General features: G+C 37.7%; 1 protein-coding gene across 1 annotated transcript; it reads left to right on the top strand.

Moving 5' to 3' along the window:
• LOC142617615 (L-type lectin-domain containing receptor kinase IX.1-like) lies at nt 1–2,326 on the top strand. The gene has a single exon (XM_075790531.1). The coding sequence runs from the start codon at nt 62–64 to the stop codon at nt 2,054–2,056; it is 1,995 nt and encodes a 664-aa protein (XP_075646646.1). The 5' UTR covers nt 1–61; the 3' UTR covers nt 2,057–2,326.
• The last annotated feature ends 22,186 nt before the right edge of the window (nt 2,327–24,512 follow it).

Raw genomic sequence — 24,512 nt, forward strand, 5'->3', positions numbered from 1 at the left:
GCTATCTTCGTTTTCCTCATATTTTTGATAGGGACCTGCCTCTTCCTCACTGATTCACCGCATGGATTCTCAATCCTTATATTCTCTTCCCTTCCTTTGTGTCTTCTTCTTTTGTTGCTTTCCTTACACCACCTCCATGATAAGCTTTTCTTTCCCAGACTTCTTACCCTATGATAACAACATCATAGTTTCTGGTACAGCCTCGAAAGCTCAAGTTGATGAGCACCCATCAATACGACTCACCGATAACTTGGATGACTTAAGTGACAATAAATATTCTGCCATAGGCCGAGCATACTATTACAAACCCATCCCACTATGGGATTCCATTACAAATGTCACAACAAATTTTACAACTACTTTTGAGTTTGTAATCAGAACACGTAATGGGGAGCCATCATGGGGTCACTCTGGTGGTGGAATTGCATTCTTTATCACTTCAGAAGATTCCGTTGATGCTCCTACGAATTCCGATGGAAGTTACATGGGTCTCTTCAATGGCACAACTGAGGGCAAATCATCAAGCAAGATGGTAGCGGTGGAGTTTGATACCTGGCAAGATCAAGCGTGGGGGGATGCTCCTAGTGACAACCATGTTGGTATTGATGTGAACTCCCTTGTCTCCAAGGCTAACAGTACTTGGAATCTAACCTCCGGGGACATTTTGGTAGCAACAGTCTCCTATGATGGAACCGCCGAGATTCTCAGTGTATTTTTGAAATACTTGAATCTTCCAAACCTCCCCTTGAATCTTACTCATAATGTAAAGTTGAGAGATGTTCTCCCAGAAAAAGTGATGATGGGCTTCTCTGCAGCAACTGGAGGAGGAGTTCCAGTCCAAGCGATCAGAAGTTGGAATTTCAGTTCAACTTTGGATTTGGGTTCGACCCAAAATGGAGGGAAAGGGAGCTTTAAGATGTGGTTGATAGGATTAATAATAGGACTGGTACTGCTTTTGGTTGTTGGGTTAAGTTTTGGCTCTTACATTTTGTGGAGAAATTCCAAAAGAAAAGTAGTAGAAGAAGATGAAGATCTAACAGAAGTAACTGGACCAAAAATGTTTGCCTACAAGGACTTAGTTGTGGCAACTAATAACTTTTCAGAGGAAGGGAAGCTAGGGCAAGGAGGTTTTGGAAGCGTCTACAAAGGTTTCTTGGCAAAAACGAACATGGAAATTGCAGTGAAGAAGATATCAAGCAACTCTAAGCAAGGAAAAAAGGAGTACACTTCTGAGGTGAGAACTGTAAGTCGTTTGAGACACCGCAATTTGGTTCAACTCGTTGGTTGGAGCCACGAACAAGAGCTTGTAGTGGTTTATGAGTACATGCCCAATGGAAGTCTAGATTCACATTTATTTGGCAAGAAAAGTCACCTCTTGTGGCCAGAGAGGTCCAAAATTGTTCACGGGTTAGCATCTGGATTACTCTATCTCCATGAGGAATGGGGGCAATGTGTAGTGCATAGAGATATCAAATCTAGCAACGTGATGTTAGATTCAAACTTCAACGCAAAACTTGGTGACTTCGGTCTAGCGAGGTTTGTGGACCACGGACTTAGCTCACAAACAACGGATTTGGTCGGAACCAATGGCTACATTGCTCCAGAGTGTTTTAATACAAGCAAGTTTAGTAAGGAATCAGATGTTTATAGTTTTGGGATGGTGGCACTAGAGATTGCATGTGGGAGGAGAGTAGTGGAGCCAAAGGTAGAAGAATCAAAGATTAATTTACTCAAATGGGTGTGGGTGCTATATGGAGAGGAAAGGCTTTTAGAAGCAGTGGATGAGACACTAAATGGGGATTATGACATGGATGAGATGCAATGTTTGATGATTATTGGGCTATGGTGTGCTCATCCAGATCACACTTCACGACCTTCTATAAGGCAAGCAATTAGGGTTCTTAATTATGAAGCATCATTGCCTTCCCTTCCGTCCAAAATGCCTTTGCCATCGTATTATTATGCCCCTGAAGCGATGACTGCCGACCAAATCCAGTTCACTAGTACAAGCAAAGGAGGGAGCACATCTGCTACCAAGGACGACTCAAGGGTGTGACACCGAGGGATTATTGCAAAGTTGAATGGCAATTGGTGCACAGGATTGATTGTCTTAGTAATATGCATATGTTATGCCTTACCACTCTCAAAATTATTATACCTTAGGAAGTATCATTACAATACACCCGTCATCTTGCTTCCTTTTTACTCTTCTTATTCCTCTCACATTATGTTAATACTGGCAATCTTAAAATGCTTGTAGTATCTCATATTCCAATGAAAATGCTACTATTTCTTTGGTGGTAATAAATCAACGCACAAATATTGAGCGATACAAAACTATAACAAGTTTCTTTACAGTTTGGTTGATCTCTACAATTAAACTGATCTTGCTTATTTCTTGGGGTACTGCTGGCTTACATATTAGGAACCAAGTTAGAAAATTGTTCTTGAAGTCACACTAAGACCATGTTTGTGGCGAAATTAAGGAAAACCAGTTGAGAAAATAAAATCTGTAGTTTTTCAGAATAGTTGAAGTTAATTAGCTTGTGCTTTCATTTTGGGGGCTGCTTGTGGCCTTGTGTTCCAATTACTATTTAGCACGGATGCGTTTTCGGATTCGGGTGCGGGGCCTAGACTCGGTAATTTTTAAAAAAGTAAGTTGCAAGTGCGACGGGGTGCGGCGATTAAAAACTTATTAAAAATATTTTTTTATATCTTTTTATATATTTTTACTATTAAAATTTTTTTAAAAAAATACATTTGATTCACAAAACAAAGAAAAAAAGAAACACAAAACAAAAAAGAAATGTCCTGCAGTCTCACCTAATCATACCAGGTATCAACAATATCAGATAAAATGACCAAAACAGCCACATGACTTTGGGTGCAAGTCCAATAGAATACAAAACAAAGGGCATTTTGGGTAGTCACAGTTTATATTAAAACTCAGAGTAGCAGTTTCCATAAAAAATAAAATAAAAAAAAACAAAAAAAAAAACAGAGTAGCAGACCCAGTGGCTATCTCTCATGGGTTTCAACTCAACGGTAAGGCTTAGGTTTCAGTTTTTGGACAGAAAATGCTTTGGTTTCAGGTTTTTGTTGGTGCAATGCATGATCCAAGGCCGATTTCGGCCATTTCAGTTAGTTTCGGCCGCCGGCCGATACGTTCCGATTCGGCCGATACGACTTGATTCTGGCCGAATCGGCTTGGTTCGGCGCGTATCGGCGAGAGTCAAAGCCGAGTCGGTGCGAATCTATAAATAAAAAAAAAAAAAAAAAAACTAAGACACGGCATCGACGCGCAGGCAGCGGTGTCGCTCGTACGTCGCCACGCTGAGCCGCGTCGAATGCGGGTGCGGCACCCATTTTGCCGCACTCATGCTTCATAGGTTTCAGGCGATAATTTCTTTTCAACAATGAGTGCTTCTGCAAAAAAATTTTGACCAAAAAAAAAAAAAAAAAGTAGCAGCCACTGGACGATGACAATGCAATGCTCTGCAAGAGATTTTGAGCCCAAAAAAAAAGAAAACCTGATTGTTTTCGTGAGTGAGACTGAGGAGTAGAGGAAAAGTTTTGTGAGGACTAAGAGGGGGTTTGGATACAGTTGTTGCGTTTCCACGTTTTGCGTTTTAAGTTTTGGTTTTTTTTTTTTTTCTGCTGTAGAGGGGACATGTGCGCAGTGCGCGCACTGTGCGGCACTGTGCGCGTACTGTGCGGCACTGTGCGCGTACTGTGCGCGCACTGTGCATGTACTTTTTTAGCAATTTTTTTATTAAAAGTGGGTCCCGCAATACTATTTACACATTTAAAAATTATTTTGTTACAGTGTTTTCAGTTTTCAGTTTTCAATTTTCAATAATAAGTTCTATCTAAATAGACCCTAAGGGGATTTGTGAAGAAGAAAGAGAGGAGCGTTCATCAAAAGAGAGAAAGAGTTCCCACTTCCCTGAAGAAATGTGTAGGCAACTAGACATTGGGAAAGTAAAAGAGGAGTTGGGAAGGTAAATTTTTAAATGAGTGGATGAGAAAAATTTAAGATACTAGTAAAAAAAAAAGAAAAAAAAAAAGAAGATAAGGATGTAGAATTATAAATGGTGTAAGGGATAAATCAATCAATCCACAGTGGAGAAAAAAAAATAAAAAATAAAAGAAACAGAAAATGGAAAAACGGGTTGTATTTAGGTAATTTGAAAAGTTTGAGATCACAACATTTTTATAATATTTTCACAATAAATTATAGGTAATTAGTTGTTATTGGTTCAAATTTAAATTTAGCATTGAGATTACTTGTTTAACCCAACAATAATAATAAGTAACAACCTACTATTTAAGATTTGTTATAAAAATATTGTGGACATATCATTTCTCTTTGAAAAGTATAAGAAATTAAAAAGAGAAATGAGATGTCCATAGTATTTTCATAACATTTTTATAACAAATTTTAAGTAATAAGTTGTTACTAGTGATTATTATTGAAGCAAAAAAATAATCTTAATGTTAAGGACAAATTTAAATCAATAGCAACTAATCACACACATTTACTTTCTTGGCCATCGTGTACCACAAACGTCAAATCACATAAGTATTGATTTTTTTTTTTTTTGGATAGGAATCACATAAGTATTGATATATTTATTTATTCATTTCTTTTTTATGAGATTGATATAGCACTTCTACCACAGTAGCTTAAGCTTCATCAACTGTCCTCTTTAATATTTTAATAATATTTTATATTAGATTTAAAATTAATAACAATGGTTTACTATTTGGTTTGGTTAGTGATTTAATTATATCAACTACGTTTTTTTATAATCAGAAAATCAACCTTGATATTGTTATGCATTTAATTATAAATTTGTTTATTTATTATGTTTTCTTTGAATTTAATTTTTTTTATTTATCTAAAGAAAATTATGATATAAAAAATACATTTGAAATATAGATTTTTATATTTATTTAGGGATTATTTTAGTCAAATTTTGTATTTATATTAATTTAATATATTTAAAATAATTATTAAATTAATTATGATGTCATCACGGTTTAACCTCGGTTCGGCCTCAAAAACCTTGAACCTCTCTATTTTATGGTTCATTAAACCGTCCGAGTTTCAAAACCTTGTCGTAGAGCTTGTAATGAACTAACCAAAAGCTTGTAGTTTTTCATACTTGGATAATGTCATTATTTGGATAGACTCATCTTTTGTCTGTGCTCTATGCACAAAAATCCTTATGAATTTGATGTATTTCGTAATGATTGTAGACTTCCTCTCAAAAAGTAACGTCACACATCAATAATTTTTTCACAATAAATCTTAAGTATAACAAATTGCTATTGGTAGGTAAAAAAGTGATATCAACGGTGAGCCCAGATTAGAATCAATCACAATCGATAACTTAGAATTGTTGTGAAAATATTGTGAACATAAAATTACTCTTAAAAATTAACCTTAATTCAAGTTCAGATGAGAGATCTCTATCACATAAATAAAGAGTGTGGCTATTATTAAATAAAAAAAGAAAAGAAGAAGGTAGCTATGTTTCATTGATTTGAAATATTTGTTACATAAAAAATGACTCTTGACCAAGGTTGTCAAAATCGAGATCCTACGTAAGATCGTGGGAGGTAAGTAGGATCGAAGATCGTAGGATCGGATCGTGGATCGTAGGATCGGATCGTGGATCGTAAGATCCTACTTATTTTCAGATTTTAAGCAAAAAACCTATTAATAGTGACTTTGTATGTTATATAATTACTTAAAAATATGAATCCATCCATTAAAAAAAAATTGCATCATAAAATGTAATTTGCACGCACTTATGTCATTCTAACGAAGCAAAATATATTTAATTTTTGACATAATGTATCTAAAAAGTTCAATACATATTTAACTAGCAACTAAGTACCAAAATATTATCTACGCATATGAAAAATGTTTTCCAAATTCTAAGTTCCAAATCCAAAATAAGTTAGACTAGTTAGCATATAAAAACTAGCTAACTACAATTTTACAATATGTAATCTAAAAGAGAATTCTCAATCTAAGGTAAACTAGCTAATTAAATAATGAAGATCCTGTTTCATAATTTTTCAAATTTTACTTAATTTAGTTAACAAAATAGAAAAATAAAAACCTTAAAAGCTTTGTCAAAATCATATACACAACACAACAATATGAAATCAAGCTATCAAAGTACAAATAAATGATAAACTACTAAGTACTAACTACCAAAACAAATTACTAGAAACCTTAAAGGCAGCAATGGCTCATAGCAACATTATTGAGAGGGCTGAGAGGTGCTGGGTTTTTGACTGAGTTTTTTATTTATTATTATTTTAAAAAATGTTAAACTTAAGTTAAGAAAGCTTAAAGGCAGTGATGGCTCACCATTAACAGGGCTAAAAGGTGCTGGGTTTTTGACAAAGGGCTGAGGAGGCACGTACGGGACAGAGGTGCGTGCTGGAGCTTTGTGTTTCTAAATAGTTTAGGTTTTGTTTTTGAAAACGTTAAACTTATACCATTGGTTTTTTTGAGATTTTATGTTGACATAGGGGTAAATTTGGGACTTCAATTCATTATTGGGCTTCTAAAACCTGTTGGGCTTGTGGGTTTAGGTTTACCCAAATGAATCCCACTTAAAATAAAAAAAAAAATTCAAGACAAATGGTAGGATCGGTAGGATCCCATACGATCCTACGGTCCTATACGATCCTACACAATCCTACCTACGATCCTAACATTTTTGCGATCCTGCTACGATTTAAAACTTTTTGGTGAGGTAGGATCGTAAAATCATGCGATTTTACGATCTAGATCGCGATTTTGACAACCATGCTCTTGACAAGAGGAAAGAAAAAAAAAAGAATTATATTAGTTACAGCTTTTGATAGCAGAAATCTTAAATATAATAAAGTAAACAAAAGATCAATTTCTATATATACCAAATAGTTCCAAAGTTTTTTATAATCTGCTATAGCTGAGCTATCTTGAAAAAATTAGAAGGTAAAGTGGGAGGGAATTCTCGGATATGTTGGGTTATTGAGGAGTAAGGCAACAACAATTATGTTTTAATTAGCTATTTATTTTTAAGACTGAAGAAAGCTGCTTGACAACGTGGCCTTCCTCACAGGAGATTATTCTTAACTGCAAGTAATCATTATTTTCCACTAAGAAGATAATTTAGTATTTCTATAACACTCTTCCAGGAATCGTCCTGGAAAAACATTGACTGAAAATTATTTTTAACTATAATGATTATATGCAGAGGATAGACCCTTCCCAAGTAATGAACAAAGTTTCTCTCCAAACTAGTTTGGAGAGAAACTCTACAAACACCTCGTATATTTCTACATTGAGTGTGAATTTTGAAAATTTAACCGTTAGATTGCATGTTCTTATTATATTCTTCATGCATGAAAAATTTCAAGAAGATCAAAGATCAATTGCTATCTCATCAAATAAATGTTAAAATATCAAATTTTTATGATCTAAAACTGTGTATAAAAAATAAGTTTATTGATCAAATAGTAAATAATATCCAATTTGAACGAAATTTGATATGCAGGTTAAAAACATAAGGAACATGATATTCAACGATTAGATTTTCAAAATTCACAAAAAAAAAGATATATACGAGGAGTTTGTAGAGTTTCTCTCCAAACTAGTTTGAAGATAAATTTTGTTCCCAAGTAATTGGTTGTTTGACTGTTATGAGTCAAGTCAATAAATCATTTTTTTTTTCCATTCAAAAGTTAGACTAGAAATAATCAAATTTATTTATTAAAAAAAAAAGGAAAGAAGAAAAAACCAAGGAAAATTTTTATTCTATGTTAGAATTGGCATGCAAGTGGTCATCACACGTTTTCTATCGTCTTTTAAGAAAAACCATTGAAAATGAGAGCTAAATTCTGTGAATTATTCCAGAAAGATCCTTAAAAAAAAGTCCAAATAGAAAATTACATGTAAAGTATAATATACAAATCCATGCAAATGTTGAAAGTAACAAACTATCTACTACATCTTTATGCATCTATTTAAAAAGTAAATAAATAAATAAAGGCCTAATCAAAATATGAACGTGGATTCTTGAATGATCACGTCAATGTAGAAATCTATCGCATCGAGTGAATGACCCATATTGTTATTAATTATTTAGGACGTATTTTGTAAGTTGAAGGAAATTAATAAAACGGATGTAGGCCCGCTCTGTCTTTTTCATTGCAAAAATTAGAGTCCCCAATTTAATAGTATATTTCTCTACTTTCAATTTTCAAACAAGATCACTTTCACGCGTTATCTATCAAAGAATATATATGATCCTTTTGTTTTTTTCTTCACAGATTTATTCACCTCTCTCTATATTGTGACTTTGTGAGGAAATAAAATATGAACTAAAACAATAAGCACAACAATAGTAAATGACTTGACAATAAACGACAAGGGTGTCATGACTTAACCCAATTATCGTACCTACTGCCTTCATAAATTTATTGTCCATAATTTCATTCCCCTTTCCTTGCCGAAATAATACTTTTAGGGGAGTCTTCAACTGAATAGTACGTAAGTATAATATATAACAAAACCATCTAACCCAAAAGACTTAAATATATGAGTTTATGGCCAACTATATTATATTAACTACTTACTCTTCTCATTCTTGTTCAATGTGGAAATTTACTCACATACGTGTATTCCCAAGTCTTCCACCATTGACTTGACTCAATTCTTATACTTTGTACTTTTGTTAGATTCTAAAAGTTTAGAACAATTGGCAAACCGTGAGCACAAACTTGTCTAGATATAAGTTCCTAGATCTATAGGTTTGATTAGACAATATTCAAGGTGTTACAAGTCAGAACACAAGAACATATAAGCTGTAGAAAGAAGAATTCAAATTCTATAAAATCCAACCGATCGAAAATTAGATCCGACCAATCGAAAATCACAAAAAATCAGATTCTGCAGAATTTTAATTAAGCCTATTGGCCCATTAAGTGATTAGGGTTTCAAATCTAATTCTCCTAGTTTATAAAAGAAATCCTAAGCCACATTTTGAAGAGACTTTGGAGGTGCTCTTGTAAGATCTAAAAGGTATTGTGCCTTCCTCTTTTAAAGTCACTACCGAAAATCATTCTCATATCATTAGATCTAGTAGATCTGAAGTTGCTGCAACAAGATCAACAACTATTGATGATCTAAACCTTCAAGGGTGGTCTTGGAGTCACAAACTAGAGAGTTTATGTTGCTAAACCTTTGAGTGGGATCTCAAAGTCACAAGCGTGAGTGCTTGTGTTGTAGTAAATTTGAGAAGAGAATGAGTCTGTAGATTCGGAGCTTGCACGTGGTTGTGTCTGTAAGTTACTACATGAGGTAGCAATAGATTTAGGGTTAATTCTAATTGTAAAAACTTCAATTCTCTTATAGTAGATTTACTGTACCTTAAGAATAGTTAAGTCAAATCCTCCCTAAGTTTTTATCTTGAAACAGTTTGTTTCATCGGTTTTCTTGGGTCGGTGTTATTTACTTTTCTGTTGCTATGCATGATATGATTTATTATTGTTTAGCCGAGATTTGAATAATTAACCTAAATAATCACTTAACTAATAATCTGGTTTTATGGGTCTAAACGAACAAACAAGTTTGTGTATAACTGCCACAACAATGAATAGAGGAGTATTACTACATTTTCACAAAAGGACAATCCTTGGTGGATAGCTTACTGTGGGATTTGATCATTGTAGTTCAACTTCACGAGCCCAAATGTTGCATTGAAGAAGAGTGGATGAGTCTGATAGAAATCAAGGAGTTTGTGAGGTCCACCCCCGATGTGACCATCAAGAGCTTGTCCAACTGATGAGTTAGACAAAAATGGAAAGAAGACTATAAAAACCTAATCAACCAAGAATAAAAGGACAAAGAGAGACGAGAGAGCAAGACTAGACAAGAAGAGAGATGAAAGTTTGTCCCAATTCCCACATCATTTGAAACACATTTGGGCTTGTCTAAGGGTCATATCACATATTCATACTAACTCACTCCATTCTTAGAAATCTATATTTTTGGGTTGGGCTAAGGTCATATCAAATTTTTTTTTTTTTTCTATATTTGAAAAGAATAGCTTGTTGTTAAGTGTGTGGTACTGGTGTTAATAGGGTCTATTCTATTTATAGGCTTATTGGGCCTACCAAGTCCCAACTGTAATGGCCCTAATTAATAAAATGTTGGTTTAGTTTCTTATGGTTAACGAGGCACATGATTCTAAGTTACGGGAGTTTCTAATGACTAATGCTAGTACTTAATCAAATGGGCTGGAGTTACATTAACTATTGGGTCAGATGAAAGAGTTCCAAAGAGAGTTAATGGGCTCAATATGTAGTGCATCTAGTAGGTCAATGACGAATCACTTCCTTATTTCATACCATCTCGTCCACTACATCTTCTCCTACCCACATTACTTGGACTCATTTCTCATTCATTAGACACTCAGGCCTTGTTGGGATATTGAGTTATGTATCACTTATCACTCAAATATCATCACCCTATAACTCATAACTTATAGCTTAAAAATCCTCAAAGTAGTCCCCACATACATTTGGCACTAAAACCCGGTTGAGTTTTCAATTCAAAAACTCAAAAAACTCACCTTTTGTGGGACTCACGGACTGGGCATTATGTAGTGCCACAGAATGGCTACCCATGAAGCCCTTCATGCCCACATATTCTCCTTTACACTTATTTCCTTTAAACCCCATAACCCAACTGCACCGAACCCTTCCCAGGAACTCTTCCACCCTCACCCAACTACGGGGAAGCTAGAAATTTGCTATACATAGTATTCCTCCGTCCTCATCCCTGATACTGAACCCAGAAAGTAATTCTAGACCTCCTTCCGTAATCCTCAGCCTTGAAACTGAACCCAAAAAACTCCATTACGTGCTTTGCTCCTCAATCAGATAGGTGGTGGTCGACAACATGAGGAATCAAATGGGATAGCTCGCTGCATCGACCGCTGGAGCTTTCGCACTCGCCGTCGCTCTTAACCCTTCATCGCTCGTAGAGTTCCGATCACTATCACTCTTACCCCTTCGTTTGCGAGGTGTTTGTCTCGGAGGAAAATTACCAAGAGCAATGCATGAATTTTTCCCTCATCTTTTCTGAAATTTTTGGCAAAAAATGAGCTTATTTTTCTGGGTATGTCATGGTATTCAATAGAGTTTATTTCTTTATTGTTGTTGTTGTTGTTTGTGTTTGTGTTGATCAATGAAATGAGGAATGGATACTAGTATACATGGGTTTTTTTTTTTTTTTTTTTTTTGATGTGGTATTGGTTTCAAATTGTAATGATTCGATTGGGATTTCATGTTGGCTAGGAATATTGGGTAGAGATTGGAATTTGCCATGTGGTGTTGTTGGTGAGGAAATAAAAGGGTGAGAATATGGCAAAGGAATTAAGTTGATTATTGAGTTGAATTTCACTACTTGTTCTGTATCAAGCAGGTTTGTAGTGTGATGAGTTAATTGCACTGTAGATTCTAGTTTGTAACTTTACTATGGATGCTCTTTACTATGTTCTTTAATTTGGTATTGGTTCCAACTTTTAAGCATTTCTTTGAACCTTCAAGCATTTGATTGTAACTCTTCATTTTCGTTGGTATACGTCTGAAGCATACTCAATTTATCTATGTAGAAGAGTAGAGGACGCTAGATGAACAAATTGACCAGCACCAAACTTCTCCTTCAGATGGAGTCTTAGATCGGAATGGGAGGGAGCAGAGCAACGGGTTTGGGAGCTGAAAAAAAGAAAATGACCATGGCAACACTATGACGGTGGGTCCCATTATGTGAGGAAAATTACCATTGTGCTACCATAACTCTGTTTTTTATAACTCAAAAACAGTTTTTTTTTTTTTTTTCGTTCTCTAACACTCATAACTCAATTTGTTGAGATATGAGCGATGGAAACAGAAGGTGAAAACTCATCCAAACAAGGGGTGCATGCATGGGATCCATAGTTTTTGAGTGATGAGTGATGAAAATAGGATGATGAGTGATTGAAAACACTAAATCCAAACAAGGCCTCATTCTCCTACTTACTAATAATGTAAAATACTTATCAATTCATCTAAAAAAAAACTTATTAATTAATAAGGACTCTTTCTCCTTGTTAATTCGTGATTCAATTCTTTTTTACAAAAATACTAACTTCTCACTCTAAGACTTATTAGCCACAAGAAACTTATCTCATTTAATTTTTCAACTTATTTTTTTTAATTAATTCATTTAAATCATTTTTTAATTAGAAAATGTTCCAAAAGACGCCTTTGTCTTTCTAAAAAAAAAACAGAACAAAACAAAAGATGCCTTTAAATTATGCTTAAGCGACAAGCATAACTTGTACAAAGTGTATATTATTATCAAATGCCATGTGAAAATTTCTCAAAAGATTCTCAGGAAAAAAGAAATATTTATCCCAAAAAAAAAAATTTGTGGTCTATACTAAGAGTAAATTGAACAAAAATGCTCCAACGGGATATATAGCTCTCGATCATCTATTCAAGATTTTGACTAGCATGCTCTTGAGTCCATCTGTACCTTTTCACTAGGCCTAAAGTGCCAATAGTAACATGGTTGGTCATTTGCATTGATATCGTTGAGTTCCATGTATACCAAATAGTTCCAAAAAATTTTATAATCAGATATAGCTGAGCTAACTTGAAAAACTTATTAGAAGGTAAAGTGGGTGGAAATTTTCGGATATGTTGGGTTATTGAGGAGTAAGGCAACAACAATTTTTTTTTTTTAATTAGCTAATTATTTTTAAGATTGACGAAATTGACTAGCAGCAGTGGTGGTAAAGCACAAAATCTGCTTGAAACAATGTGGCCTTCCTCCCAAAAGATTATTCTTGATCGCAAGTAATCATAATTTTCCACTAAGAAAAGAAAATTGTAAGGGCAGGCTTTGGTTCCTAAGCCCAAACGAGGGAAGGACTCAGGCCCAAGGAGTCCAACACAATGAATTTTTAGAGAGTGGGCTAAAAAACTAGACTTCCATGGATTGGAAAATGCTTACAATGGACCAAAGATAATAAGAAAGCAAAGATGAACAAAAGAAAACAAATCTTTTGCAAAGAAATCCCTCCTCAGCAAAGTCCAAGAAGAGTGGTTCTTAAATATATCCCTCCAAGACTTGATTACAGTTTTCAGTTTCTCATGCTACAGTGTTTCCTCCCTAGAATTCCCGATCCCCTTTCCCTAGAGGGTCTCTCCCATTATATAGCTTCCTTTAGATGATCTTGGCCCTCCATTTGTTGATCGCCTAGGCCACTACTTAAGTGCTTGTCCTATCAAACACCTTCCTAAACTCCTTGTGAGTTGCGGCAACCAAGAAAGCACTGTTCAGGGGTCTTCTCCACATAAATGCAGGTAGAAGGTTTGGTGGGAGGCATTAAATGCAGTGGCAGCCATCATCCCTTTGGTCATGTCAGGGCCAACCCTTTCTTTGAAGTTCTTTGTCTACAGTATGACCTCCTCTGGTAACGTGCCACTAATATGACTTTACTGTCTAAGGGTGTGACCTCCTCGGAATTGCAGTGGCCTCTTCGGCCTCAGGTATGACACGTGGCCATGCATCCTTATCAAATTTATATTCCCCACAATAGCCCCTCAAAATTCTGAATTTCCCTTCTGTCTGAGGCAAAAAACTGGAGTTTTGGCCCTAGGTGATGAGCTCCGCATGTTTCCCTATTATTTCCACGTGAGAACGTCGCTTCATGTGTCACGTAACCGTCCCTGACGCTTCAAAGTCCACAATGCTTCATTAAATTCTCTAGGCGGCGCTTTGTTCCCCATATCCTATGGCGAGATGGAGATCCTACGGTTGTCATTTTTCCTCAAATTTTGGGTGGGGTAACTCCCACCCAACACTGCCTCTTATATGAAGAGCCAGAGGGGCTTCATTTTTCCCATTTTTCGAATCTTCAAATCTTCAAGAAGCTCCTAAAGTTGCTCTTGTGCTTATTCTCGTAAGTCCCTCCATTCTTAGGTTTCTTTTTCCTCGGCTAGTCTCCTCAGCCTTCTACTTTTTACTTCTTCATCGCAAATGCTTCTTTCACTTTTCTTTAGTTCACTCCGATGGGTAGGTTCGCTCATTTAGTTGATACCCTCGCGGGTATGGAGGGATTTAGGGCCCTATATCAGATTCCCCGGGGCGTTTCCCTATAGTACTGCCCTCTACGTGGATGGATCAACCTTAGGAGGGAGGGAAAAGTAGTTATCTCCATGATTGCCTTCATAAAAGGGGGGATGAGGCTACCCATAGGGTGGGTGACTAGCGACTACTTGATAGCCCATAGGCTTTGCCCTCACCAGTGCGCGCCTAACCTATTTAGAGTTTTAGGTAGTGTAGACACTCTCAACGAGTAAATGGGGTTAGGGCTCACCTGACATGATGTTGTCTGGATGTATGAGTGTCATCTACTCGCAAATTCAGGCTACTACCTCAAGTCTAGGTCTTCCATTGTTAGGTTCATCTCATGCCACCCTAAATCCAACAAGGGTATGAAAAATGACTTTCTAATTGTCTTGGGTGACTGGCATGATGGCCTCCACTACCCAGTCCAAGAGGGAGAGACAGATGGAGTACCCTAGGTTTAGGCATTTTAACATGGGCATTAGTTTCGTGGCTTTGCTACTTTCTTCTCTCTTTTAATATTCAATCTTTTCTCGATTGAAGGTTTCATTATTCTGACCGTGGTCTCGCTTCTCGGCTATTTTTGCAAATAAAAGATACGTGATGCCCAACCTTAATTTTGTCAATGTTCCAAACCTTAACAGAGTTCTAAGGTCCGAAGTGTTCGTAAGTGATGATAGGCAATTAAGAGTTGCCTACCACATTCTCGACTTCGAGCCCTTGTCCGACAAGTTCTAGGATGTAGGCCACGCGATCAGGGCAGGTGATCCCCGGTAAGCTCAGATTGACGTTACGGTGCAAGGATTCCTAGCCCAAAAAGATATCGTGCAAGTTGACCTGCCCTTTTGTCGCCCTCCTCGTGAAGCTGCAGTTCCAAGAGAAGAGACAACTTCCTCATAGTTGTCGCTCAAGGCGGAGATAGACCAGTTTCAGCTTGAGGAGGATAGGGAGGAACAGGGAGAGCCTATGATCCAAGTCTCGGACTCCGAAGGAGAGCTTGACAGATTTTCCATCGTCCGTTCCCCTAGACTTATTATTGAACGCGTGGACAGCAGCTCGGAAGAAGAGGATGAAATGCCATTGGACAACAAGAAAAAGGGGCTATGTGAGCTTCTCAAGGGTAGGAACCAGGGGACGACACCTGTGGATGACTGGGGGTCTCAATCCCTTCCTACTCTACCGCCCCCCTTCCTCCTCCTCCTCCTCCTCTAGTCAACACATTCACTGTGGCCAACCTGCAAAAGAAGAGGAAGGAGAAGGAGGTGGTCGAGGAGGGGGAGTTAGTCCCTAAAAAGGGGCCTAAGCGGCAAAAGACAACAAAGGGTAAGGGGAGGGCCTCTTCGGTCAAGAGCAAGGAAGACCCTAACATGGCTGAGGTGCGCCCCCAAAACTCGATATGGGATCCTCAGCTGAAGTTGGAGGGGGTAGCCATATCGCGGAGCTCCTTCATCAGGGAGTTCTAGAAAGGGCACACCCATTACCTGGCCGAAGCCCTAGAACAGCCCCTGCTGCTGCCCAAAGATATGGCTGCACTGCAGACTATGAGGCAGCAAGATCTTTTTCTGTCCCTAAAGAGGGACTTGGCCTTGGTGAGTTTCTTGGCACGCTTTACTGATATCTCACTAAGTTATTATTTTATTTTATCTCTTTTTTTTAAAAATTTGATAACATATTCCTCTGTTGTTCTTGTGCAAGCCATTCAAGAGGTATTCATGGCTGAGAAGTGGGTGAAAGTTGCACCCGCAATGAAGCTAGGGTCGAGGACAGCCTTTGTGCTGAGACCAGGAAGGCCTTGGCCACAGCTGAGCAGAAGAACCAGAAGCTTACGCTGAAGCTGGTCGTAGAGGAGAGGGAAAGGAAGAGTGCTAAGGCCAGCCTCAAGAACGCTGAAGACTAGGCTGAGGAGCAATGCAAGAAGCTATATCATACTGAGATAGAGCTAGCCACGACTAAGCAGCAGGTCGTGGACTTAAAGGCCAAGTTAGGGAAGGCCAAGGAGGCTGCTCAGGCGGCCAAGGAATTGGCAGAGGCTTCAGAACAGAAAGGCTACAACTTCTAGGTGTAAAAGACTGAGGTTTGCCTAGCGAATGAGTTGGCCGAGGTCTACAGGGATTACTGCCAGCAAGTGCGGATAGAGGCATTTAATCTGGCAGAAGTCCCTACTACTTCGAAATGGAGGACGGTTGAGAACGTCTACTATCCCCTAGACATCCGTGAGGCCCCACCAGCACTTCCTCCTCCTACTACCACTATGCCTACCCCATCTGAGCAGCCCCTTACTACCCAGGTCTCTCTTCCTCCTCCTAAGACTTCCAAAAGGCCTGGTAAGGCTAGTGACCAAGGCCAAGGAGAAGAGATGGCTAAGGGAAAGGGACTTGGCCAGGGTGGCTCTCGGCTAGAGGACAAGGGTAAGGGTAAGGAGGCCAAGCCCCTGCTAGAGACCAAGGGCCCTAAGGTTGCTTCCAAGGCTAAGGATGTTGTACCCAAGGCCAGAGATGTTGTCCCCATGGTAGCTGACCCCCCCTCCCCCTCATCTCCCAGCCAAACGGCAAAGTGGATCTTCCTCTAACCAAGGCCCAGTTTAGGACCCTTCTTCTTTTTTTGTGTTTGTGTTTTTTTTTATTTATGTAATTTGCCTTTGTTGTGGAAATTTGCCCTGTTTAAAATGTACTTCCCTTTTGTTTAATGAAAAGATATCAGCTTTTGCTTTATGAACCTTTGTTTTTCCTGCTATACTTATGTCTAATTGGCTGTAGTTACTATGTTATCCTTTGCTGAAAGGTTAAATTGATGATGCTTCTAAAGGTGAACACCCATACATTAACAAAAGCTAATAGTAATGATTTGTTTGTTGATCCGAGGGAATTATGGCCATGTAAACCGTGAGAAGAATGACCATCACCTTGACCAAGATATATATTCTGACCCCTAAAGTTAACAGTAACTCATGCAATTAATGGTCCGACTATTACCTTTCACGTGATTAGCAGTGTAGTTGGACAACTTAACCTTGTCCGTGGCACTTGGCATCTAGTAACTCAACTTTATAAACACACTCTGTGTACCTCAGATGAATAGCTTAAAGGATGAAGTGTACTTTTGGAATTTCTTCTTCACCTCAAATGATAGTGAAGTTCATGTCTATCCAGGGTTCATAATCCAAGAAAACCATCATACTTAGAATCTCACTTAGTACTCTATTCCTCAGTAGGATTGTATAATTATAAGTGTTAGTTTACCAAAAGCATATGGTTTGAGGGACCCAACATTACCAAGGTTCTATTTAACACTTAAGGAAATAATGAGAAGTATTAATTTACACAAGGCATGTGGTCCGAGGATCCAAACATGACCAAGATTCTATTTAATACTTAGAGAAGTAATGAGAAATATTAATTTACCCAATGTATGTGGTCCGAGGAACCAGACATAACCAAGGTTCTGTTTAATATTCAAACAAGTGACAATGAATATTAATTTACCAAAAGTATGTGGTCCGAGGAACCATGCATGACCAAGGTTCTGTTTAATATTTAAACAAGTGATAAGGAATATTAATTTACCCAAGGTATATGGCCCAAGGAACCAGGTATAACCAAGGTTCTGTTTAATATTTAAACAAGTGATAAGGAATATTAATTTACCCAAGGTATGTGGTCCAAGGAACTAGGTATAACCAAGGTTCTGTTTAATATTTAAACAAGTGATAAGGAATATTAATTTACCCAAGCATGACCAAGGTTCTATTTAACATTCCAATGAGTGATAAGGAATATTAATTTACCCAAGATATGTGGTTTGAGGAGCCAGGCATGACCTAGGTTCTGTTTAACATTCAAACGAGTGATAAGGAATATTAATTTACCCAAGGTATGTGGTCCGAGGAACCAAGCATGAACAAGGTTCTGTTTAATATTCAAACAAGTAATGAACACAACGTATAATTTCATAAACAAAAACATGGCGAAGCTTCCTTTCATTAATAATAGTACATTCGTAGGTTATTTCCATTCCAGGGTCGTGGTATAGTGTTTTCATCTAAGTCTTCTAGAAAGTATACACCTATACTAGCTACCGAGGTGATACGGTACGACCCTTTCCAGTTGGGACCTAGCTTCCCCCATGTTGGGTTTTTTGCAGTGCCCACTACCATTCTTAATACCAAGTCGTTTAGGGATAACAACTTTAACTTCACACTTGAATCATACTCCTGTTTGAGCTTTTGCTGATAGTATGCGAGCTGAACTATGACATTTTCCCTCCGTTCTTTAACTAGATCCAAGCTCTTCTCTAGCAAGTGGTCATTGCTGTCCGGAGCGAATGAGCTTGTCCTCAGTGTTGGCAATCCGTTTCCAGAGGGATCATAGCCTCGGCCCTATAAGTCATTGAAAAGGAGGTTTCTCCTGTGGACCTACGAGGAGTGGTCTGATACATCCAAAGGACATAGGGCAGTCCTTCCACCCACTTACCCTTTGAATCATCCAACCTCTTCTTGAGTCTATTCACTATGACTTTATTGACAGCCTCGGCCTGCCCATTCCCTTGTGGATAGGCCGGAGTCGAGTACCTATTTGTGATACCCAATTCACCATAGTACCTTCTGAATGCTTTGCTATCAAATTGAAGCTCATTGTCCGAGATGAGGGTATGAGGGATCCCAAACCGAGTAACAATATTTTTCCATACAAATTTCTAGCATCCACATCTCTGATATTTGATAGGGGGCTTCCATCCATTTGGTGAAGTAGTCAGTGCCGACCAACAGTTTCCTGCTACCTTGGGAAAAAGCCCCACAATGTCTAGGCCTTACTGAGCAATAGGCCAAGGGCTAGACATAGGATTGAGAACACCCCCTAGCTGATGAATATTCGGGGCATATCTCTGACATTGGTCACATTTTTTCATGTAGTCCTGTGCATCCCTTTGCATATTTGACCACTAATATCCTTGGGTGACAGCCATGTGAGACAGCAACCAAACCCTAGTATGACTTCCACAAATTCCTTCATGTAGCTTCTCTAAGAGTGGGTCCACTGCCTTGGGGTGAATGCATAACAAGTACAGCCTAGAAAAAGAGCGCTTGTATAAATTCTGATCCTCAGACAGCCAAAACCGAAAGGCCTTTCTTCGCACTTTATCAGCCTCCCCTTTCTCCTCAAGCAAGATGTCATCCTTAAGAAACAGCACAATGAGATCCATCAAACTAGGCCCCACCCTAATTTGGTGAATAATGATCCTCTCCTCCTTCATTTCAGTAGGTTTGCATAGATCTTCAACCAGGATAACCCGGGGGTAAACCCTGCACCGAGGAGGTTGCAAGAGTGGCAAGAGAGTCAACATGCGTGTTTCTGCTCCTTGGGATTTGTTGTAAGGAGAAGGATTCAAACCCCGATTGCAAACGCCTAACTTGGCTCAAATAGTCCTACATTCTCACATCCTTGGCCTCCAATTCTCCCTTTACTTGGCCTACAACCAATCTCGAATTGGAAAATATCTCCATTGTTGTCGCTTCCATTTTCTGGATCATAGCCATTCCCACCAACAAAGTTTCATACTTAGCCTCATTATTCGTGGCTAAAAAGCCTAGCCTTAAGGATTTCTCAATAGTGATCCTTTCAGGGATCGCTATAACTAGCCCCACTCCAAACCCCCTTTGATTTGCTATGTCGTCAACGTATACCTCCCAAGATAAAGGCTCCTATAAGGAAATCATCCCAACTGATTTTCCATCCATGTTCTAGCTTTCATCACCTTCTTCTAATAATGGGTCAGCAAACTTGGCCACCAAATCTGCAAAGACCTGGCCTTTATAGAAGTGCGAGGCATATATTTAATATCGAAAGCTCCTAGGATCGTTTCCCATTTTGTAATCCTCCTGGTGTAGTCAGATTTCTGAAGGAGTGATTGAAGAAGGAGCTAGGTTAGAACCAAAATAGTGTGAGCCTGAAAGTAATGAGTGAGCTTCTGCATAGCATGTACCATTGCCAGGTTAGCCTTCTCTAGTGGTAAGTAATGAACCATCTTGTGTAATGATTTGCTCACATAATAAACTGGTCTTTGCACCCCATCATCTACCCGTATCAGTACCAGACTCACTGCATGAGGGGCTACAACAACGTAAGCAAATAGGATATCTTCCCCCTCGGGCTTGGACATAATAGGCGATCGAGAAAGATATTCCTTTAGCTGCTGGAAGGCCAAGGAACATTCCTCTTGTTAGGACATATGTGGTTCACTTGTTAAGAACATATGTCATTCTTTTATATAATTGGCTAATCCTTTGACAAAACGCACTTTGCTTGTATTTGGGTAGATCTAGGATGTTTTAAATACTCCAAGAAATATGGTTTCAAGATCAAGTGTTAAAGTCATGCAAGTCTGTTCAAGAAACAAGCTAAAGAAGTGCCTATCATTAAAGCTTGACAACTAGCATTTATTGAGCTTAAGAAGCTGTTCCAGCCCCGTGGCTCGACAGCTGCTCGACAGCATCTCGACACTTGCTATCTGTCAAGGTTTAAGAAAAACTGAATTTCAGATCTGTTTTGTTTTCAATCTGTGGATATGTCTTTGGGCCTTCTTTTCTTATAATCCTAGACATATAAAATGATTATTTTAAGAGTCGTATCTGGTTGCACAGCTAAGAACACAAGTTGTACAAGTATTAAGCAAAGTCTGTTCAAGCAATTAGTGACCGGAGACAAAGTTTGCACTAATTCATCTCTAATGTGAAGAAGCTGTTGTGTTTGTGCACTATAGGGTTTTGTAACCAAGCATGTTCTTGATCTTCATCGTGCTGATGAACTGAAGAACTTTGTAGCCAACATCTTTCTCAAGTTGGTGATTGAAGTCGCGTACTGGGATTCGTGCAAAAGAGTTAGTCACGTACTAGGATCCGTGCATCAAAAAGTGTGGCGTTCATATATTGAAAAGTTCAGAGGTTCTGAAGCGGCAGAAGGTTTCTGCTGTGAATTCATCTACGGAGATTGTAAAATCTAGGGACAAAGGTTTTGTACTAGATCTGAAAATTCTCTTTACTATAGTGGATTGCTTTTCGGGAAGGTTTCCCCCTAGGTTTTTTACTGTGAAACTAGTTTGTTTCATTGATTTTCTTGGGTCACCATATCTTGTCTTATTTACTTTTTCGCTGCATATGATTTTGACATAATATTGATGTTTGTTTGTTTCAACAAAGTTTTATTCATAATAAATCTAATTAACAACTTGGGTTTAAAACTTGTTAATCCTATCAACTAGGGTCTAAATTTCTCAACAAGTGGTACCAGAGCAAGTACACTCTGATTGTATTAATTTCTTGAGTGTGATCCTTGACCCCCATTGTCATGGATCATGGACAATCTCTTTTGATTTCTCCTTTATTTGATGACACTAATTATGCGTACTGGAAAGTTCGTATAAAAGTTTTTTTGCAGGCTCTTGGTGAACAGGTATGGCAAGCTGTTGAAGTTGACAGGATTAAGCTAAAGAAATCGCTGATGGATTGGGATAATGAAACAATCATAGCAGCAAATTTCAACAATAGGGCCTTGAATGCTTTGTTTTGTGGGGTAATTAATGAGGAATTCAAGAAAATATCTTCCACAGAAGTTGCCAAGGAAGCATGGACCATCCTTGAGACCACCTATGAAGGTACCAAGGTAGTAAAAACTGTGAAGTTTCAAAGACTCACTTGTAGCTTTGAAGAAATAAGGATGGAGAAGGATTAGACCTTTGATGAGTTCTATGCGAAACTCAAGAATATTGTGAATTTTGCCTTCAACCTTGGAGAATCTATAGCAAAATCCAAAATTTTTAGAAAAATCCTTAGGTCATTACCTAAAAGATTCCATCCCAAGATCTCTGTCATTGAAGAAGTGAAGGACATTAATTAACTTCCTTGGTCTGAGCTTGTAAGGAACCTTCAAACCTATGAGATAGGATTAGACTCAATGGAAAAAGGTGAAAAAAGTAAAATTTTGGCTCTAAGGGTTTAAAGGAAGAGATTGAGGACTCTGAAGATGAAGATGAAGATGATGATGAGGATGAGGATGAGGATGATGATAAGGATGAGGATGAGGATCTAACCTTCATAACTGAAGAGATTATCAAACTTCTTCAATTTAGGAAAAATGATAAAGGCAAATCTTCTAGGAAATCTAAATCCTCTAGAAAGGGTAAGAATGAGAAACCCATCATCCAATGCCATGAGTGCAAGGGTTTTGTTCATATGAGGATAGAGTGCTCAAACTACCTTATAAGGGAAAAGGTCAAGAAGTCAGAAGATAAAGGGTTGGTTGCTACTTGGAGTGACACTAATAATTACTCTTTTAATGAGTATGTAAATGAATATAGTCATGTTATGGCCTTTGCTGCCTCAACCGATAAGGTGATTGTGGAGAGTGCTAGTGATAGTGAGGATTCTTCTGATGAGAAAGTACCCAAGAAGTTGACCCTTTAGGAAGCCTATGATAAGCTATGCACTGCATTCATAAAATCTTAAAAGACTTCTCATCTTTGTAGAAAAGAGCTTAATGAGATAAAAATTGAAAAAGCTGATTTATTAGTCAAACTGGATGAGACTACAAGGTTAGTTGAGACTCTTGTTGTAGAGAACACCTCATTAGAAGAGAAGATTAAGAATCTTAAGGAAGAGCTTAGTCAAGCTAGAACTCAAGTAGAGAGGATGTCTAGTGCAAAGCTTAAAGAGGTCTTGAGTGCTAAAAAGCCCAGTTCAGATAAGACTGGCTTAGGATATGCTATCTCCTCCGGCCCCTCCTCTTCCACAGCTTCTGGATCAAGGACTGTCATTGTGCCCCAATCTAAGAAAGGTAATAAAGGTATGAAATCCAAAACTGTTTTGCCTAATTCTAAATCCTTTGTTAGACCTCATGTTTGTCACCATTGTGGTGTTTCTGGACACATTCATCCTAATTGCTTTAAGTTGTATCTTCAAAAGCAAGTGTCCAAACGGTCACAGGTTTCCTCTCAAGGATCGATACCTTTGTTTGGAGAGTTATTACAAGCTTTAAGCTTTTTAACTCAATTTCAGGAGGATCTTAATTCTTCTATGTCCTTTAGTAGATATACTAGAACACGTGTATTTTCATCTTCACGGCCAAAGACTCGTGTTGTGTGGGTGAGAAAGGAGCCTAAGATTTAATTGTCTTTTTTGTTTGCACTCTACTTTAATTCTTTCTATCTAAAGTAGGAATCTCTTTGCTTGATTTCTTATCTGCTTTTGGAATCATGCATTCATGCATCTACACCTTTCTATCATGCTTTCATGCATATGCATCTTTCTTTCATGCTTTCATGTGGTTTGTCTATTTTTGTTTGGTTGTTTATTTTATTTTTTTTTAAATAAAAAAAAATCAGAAAAATACAAAAACAGTGTGTGTTTGTGTACATTGGTTCTTGTGAACCTTAAAATGGCCATTAAAACAGAGTTTTCTAAATTTTTTATCTTTTGTAACTTAAATGAGCATCTCTATGCACAACTAAGCAAGTGAGCTTTGTGGCTCTTTGTTTGTGATGAGTAAGGTTAAGTGATCTTTTATACTTAACACTCGTATCACTCTTTTTGACCGGAAGGACTAGAAAATCCTAAGAGAAAGGCATAAATAACCATCTCACCACTATTACCCTCCAATTATGACATGACATCTGTATGCTTCAGCATAGCAAAAGTGCAATGTCAATGACATCCGTATGATTCGGCATAGCAAAAGTGCAATGTTAAAAATCTTAACATAATTGGGTATCTCTTTTCTCTCTTTTATATACCCATGCATGATATGCTTAGTAAAAGAAAAATATGCAAATAAAATAAAAGTAAAAAGAACAAAATGTTTTAAAACATGATTACAAGCGTGTTTTCTAAAAGATGTGAGAGTTATAGGATGTACCTTGAAGGTGATAGTCCCCATCAAACAGTTATGATTATGTGTGAGTTAAAGTAATTTTCTCATATCTCAAATCATCATAACATTAAGACACTTATGCAATCTTGCAATGTTTGTCACACACAACACGCAATATTCTGTGCTACTCTTGATACATGTGCAGGTACAATGTGATTTGGTCATCACAAGGTTTACATGTGTTGATGTATGCTCACTAAACTGCCTTAACTTGTTTTTGAAATATAAAATTGGTTAGACGTGTTTAGTGTGTGTGTGTGTGTGTTTCGGGATCAAAATGCATGATATTTTTCTTGTTGAGACATGTTTTTGAGAGATCAAAATGTTATTTGGATCCTTGATTAAGTTGCATGTTTGATTGCATTCATATCTGTGTTTTTCTTTTCTTGAAAAATTGTTTTTAA

Source organism: Castanea sativa, chromosome 11, assembly GCF_040712315.1.
Source record: "Castanea sativa cultivar Marrone di Chiusa Pesio chromosome 11, ASM4071231v1".
NCBI classification, from domain to species: Eukaryota; Viridiplantae; Streptophyta; class Magnoliopsida; order Fagales; family Fagaceae; genus Castanea; species Castanea sativa.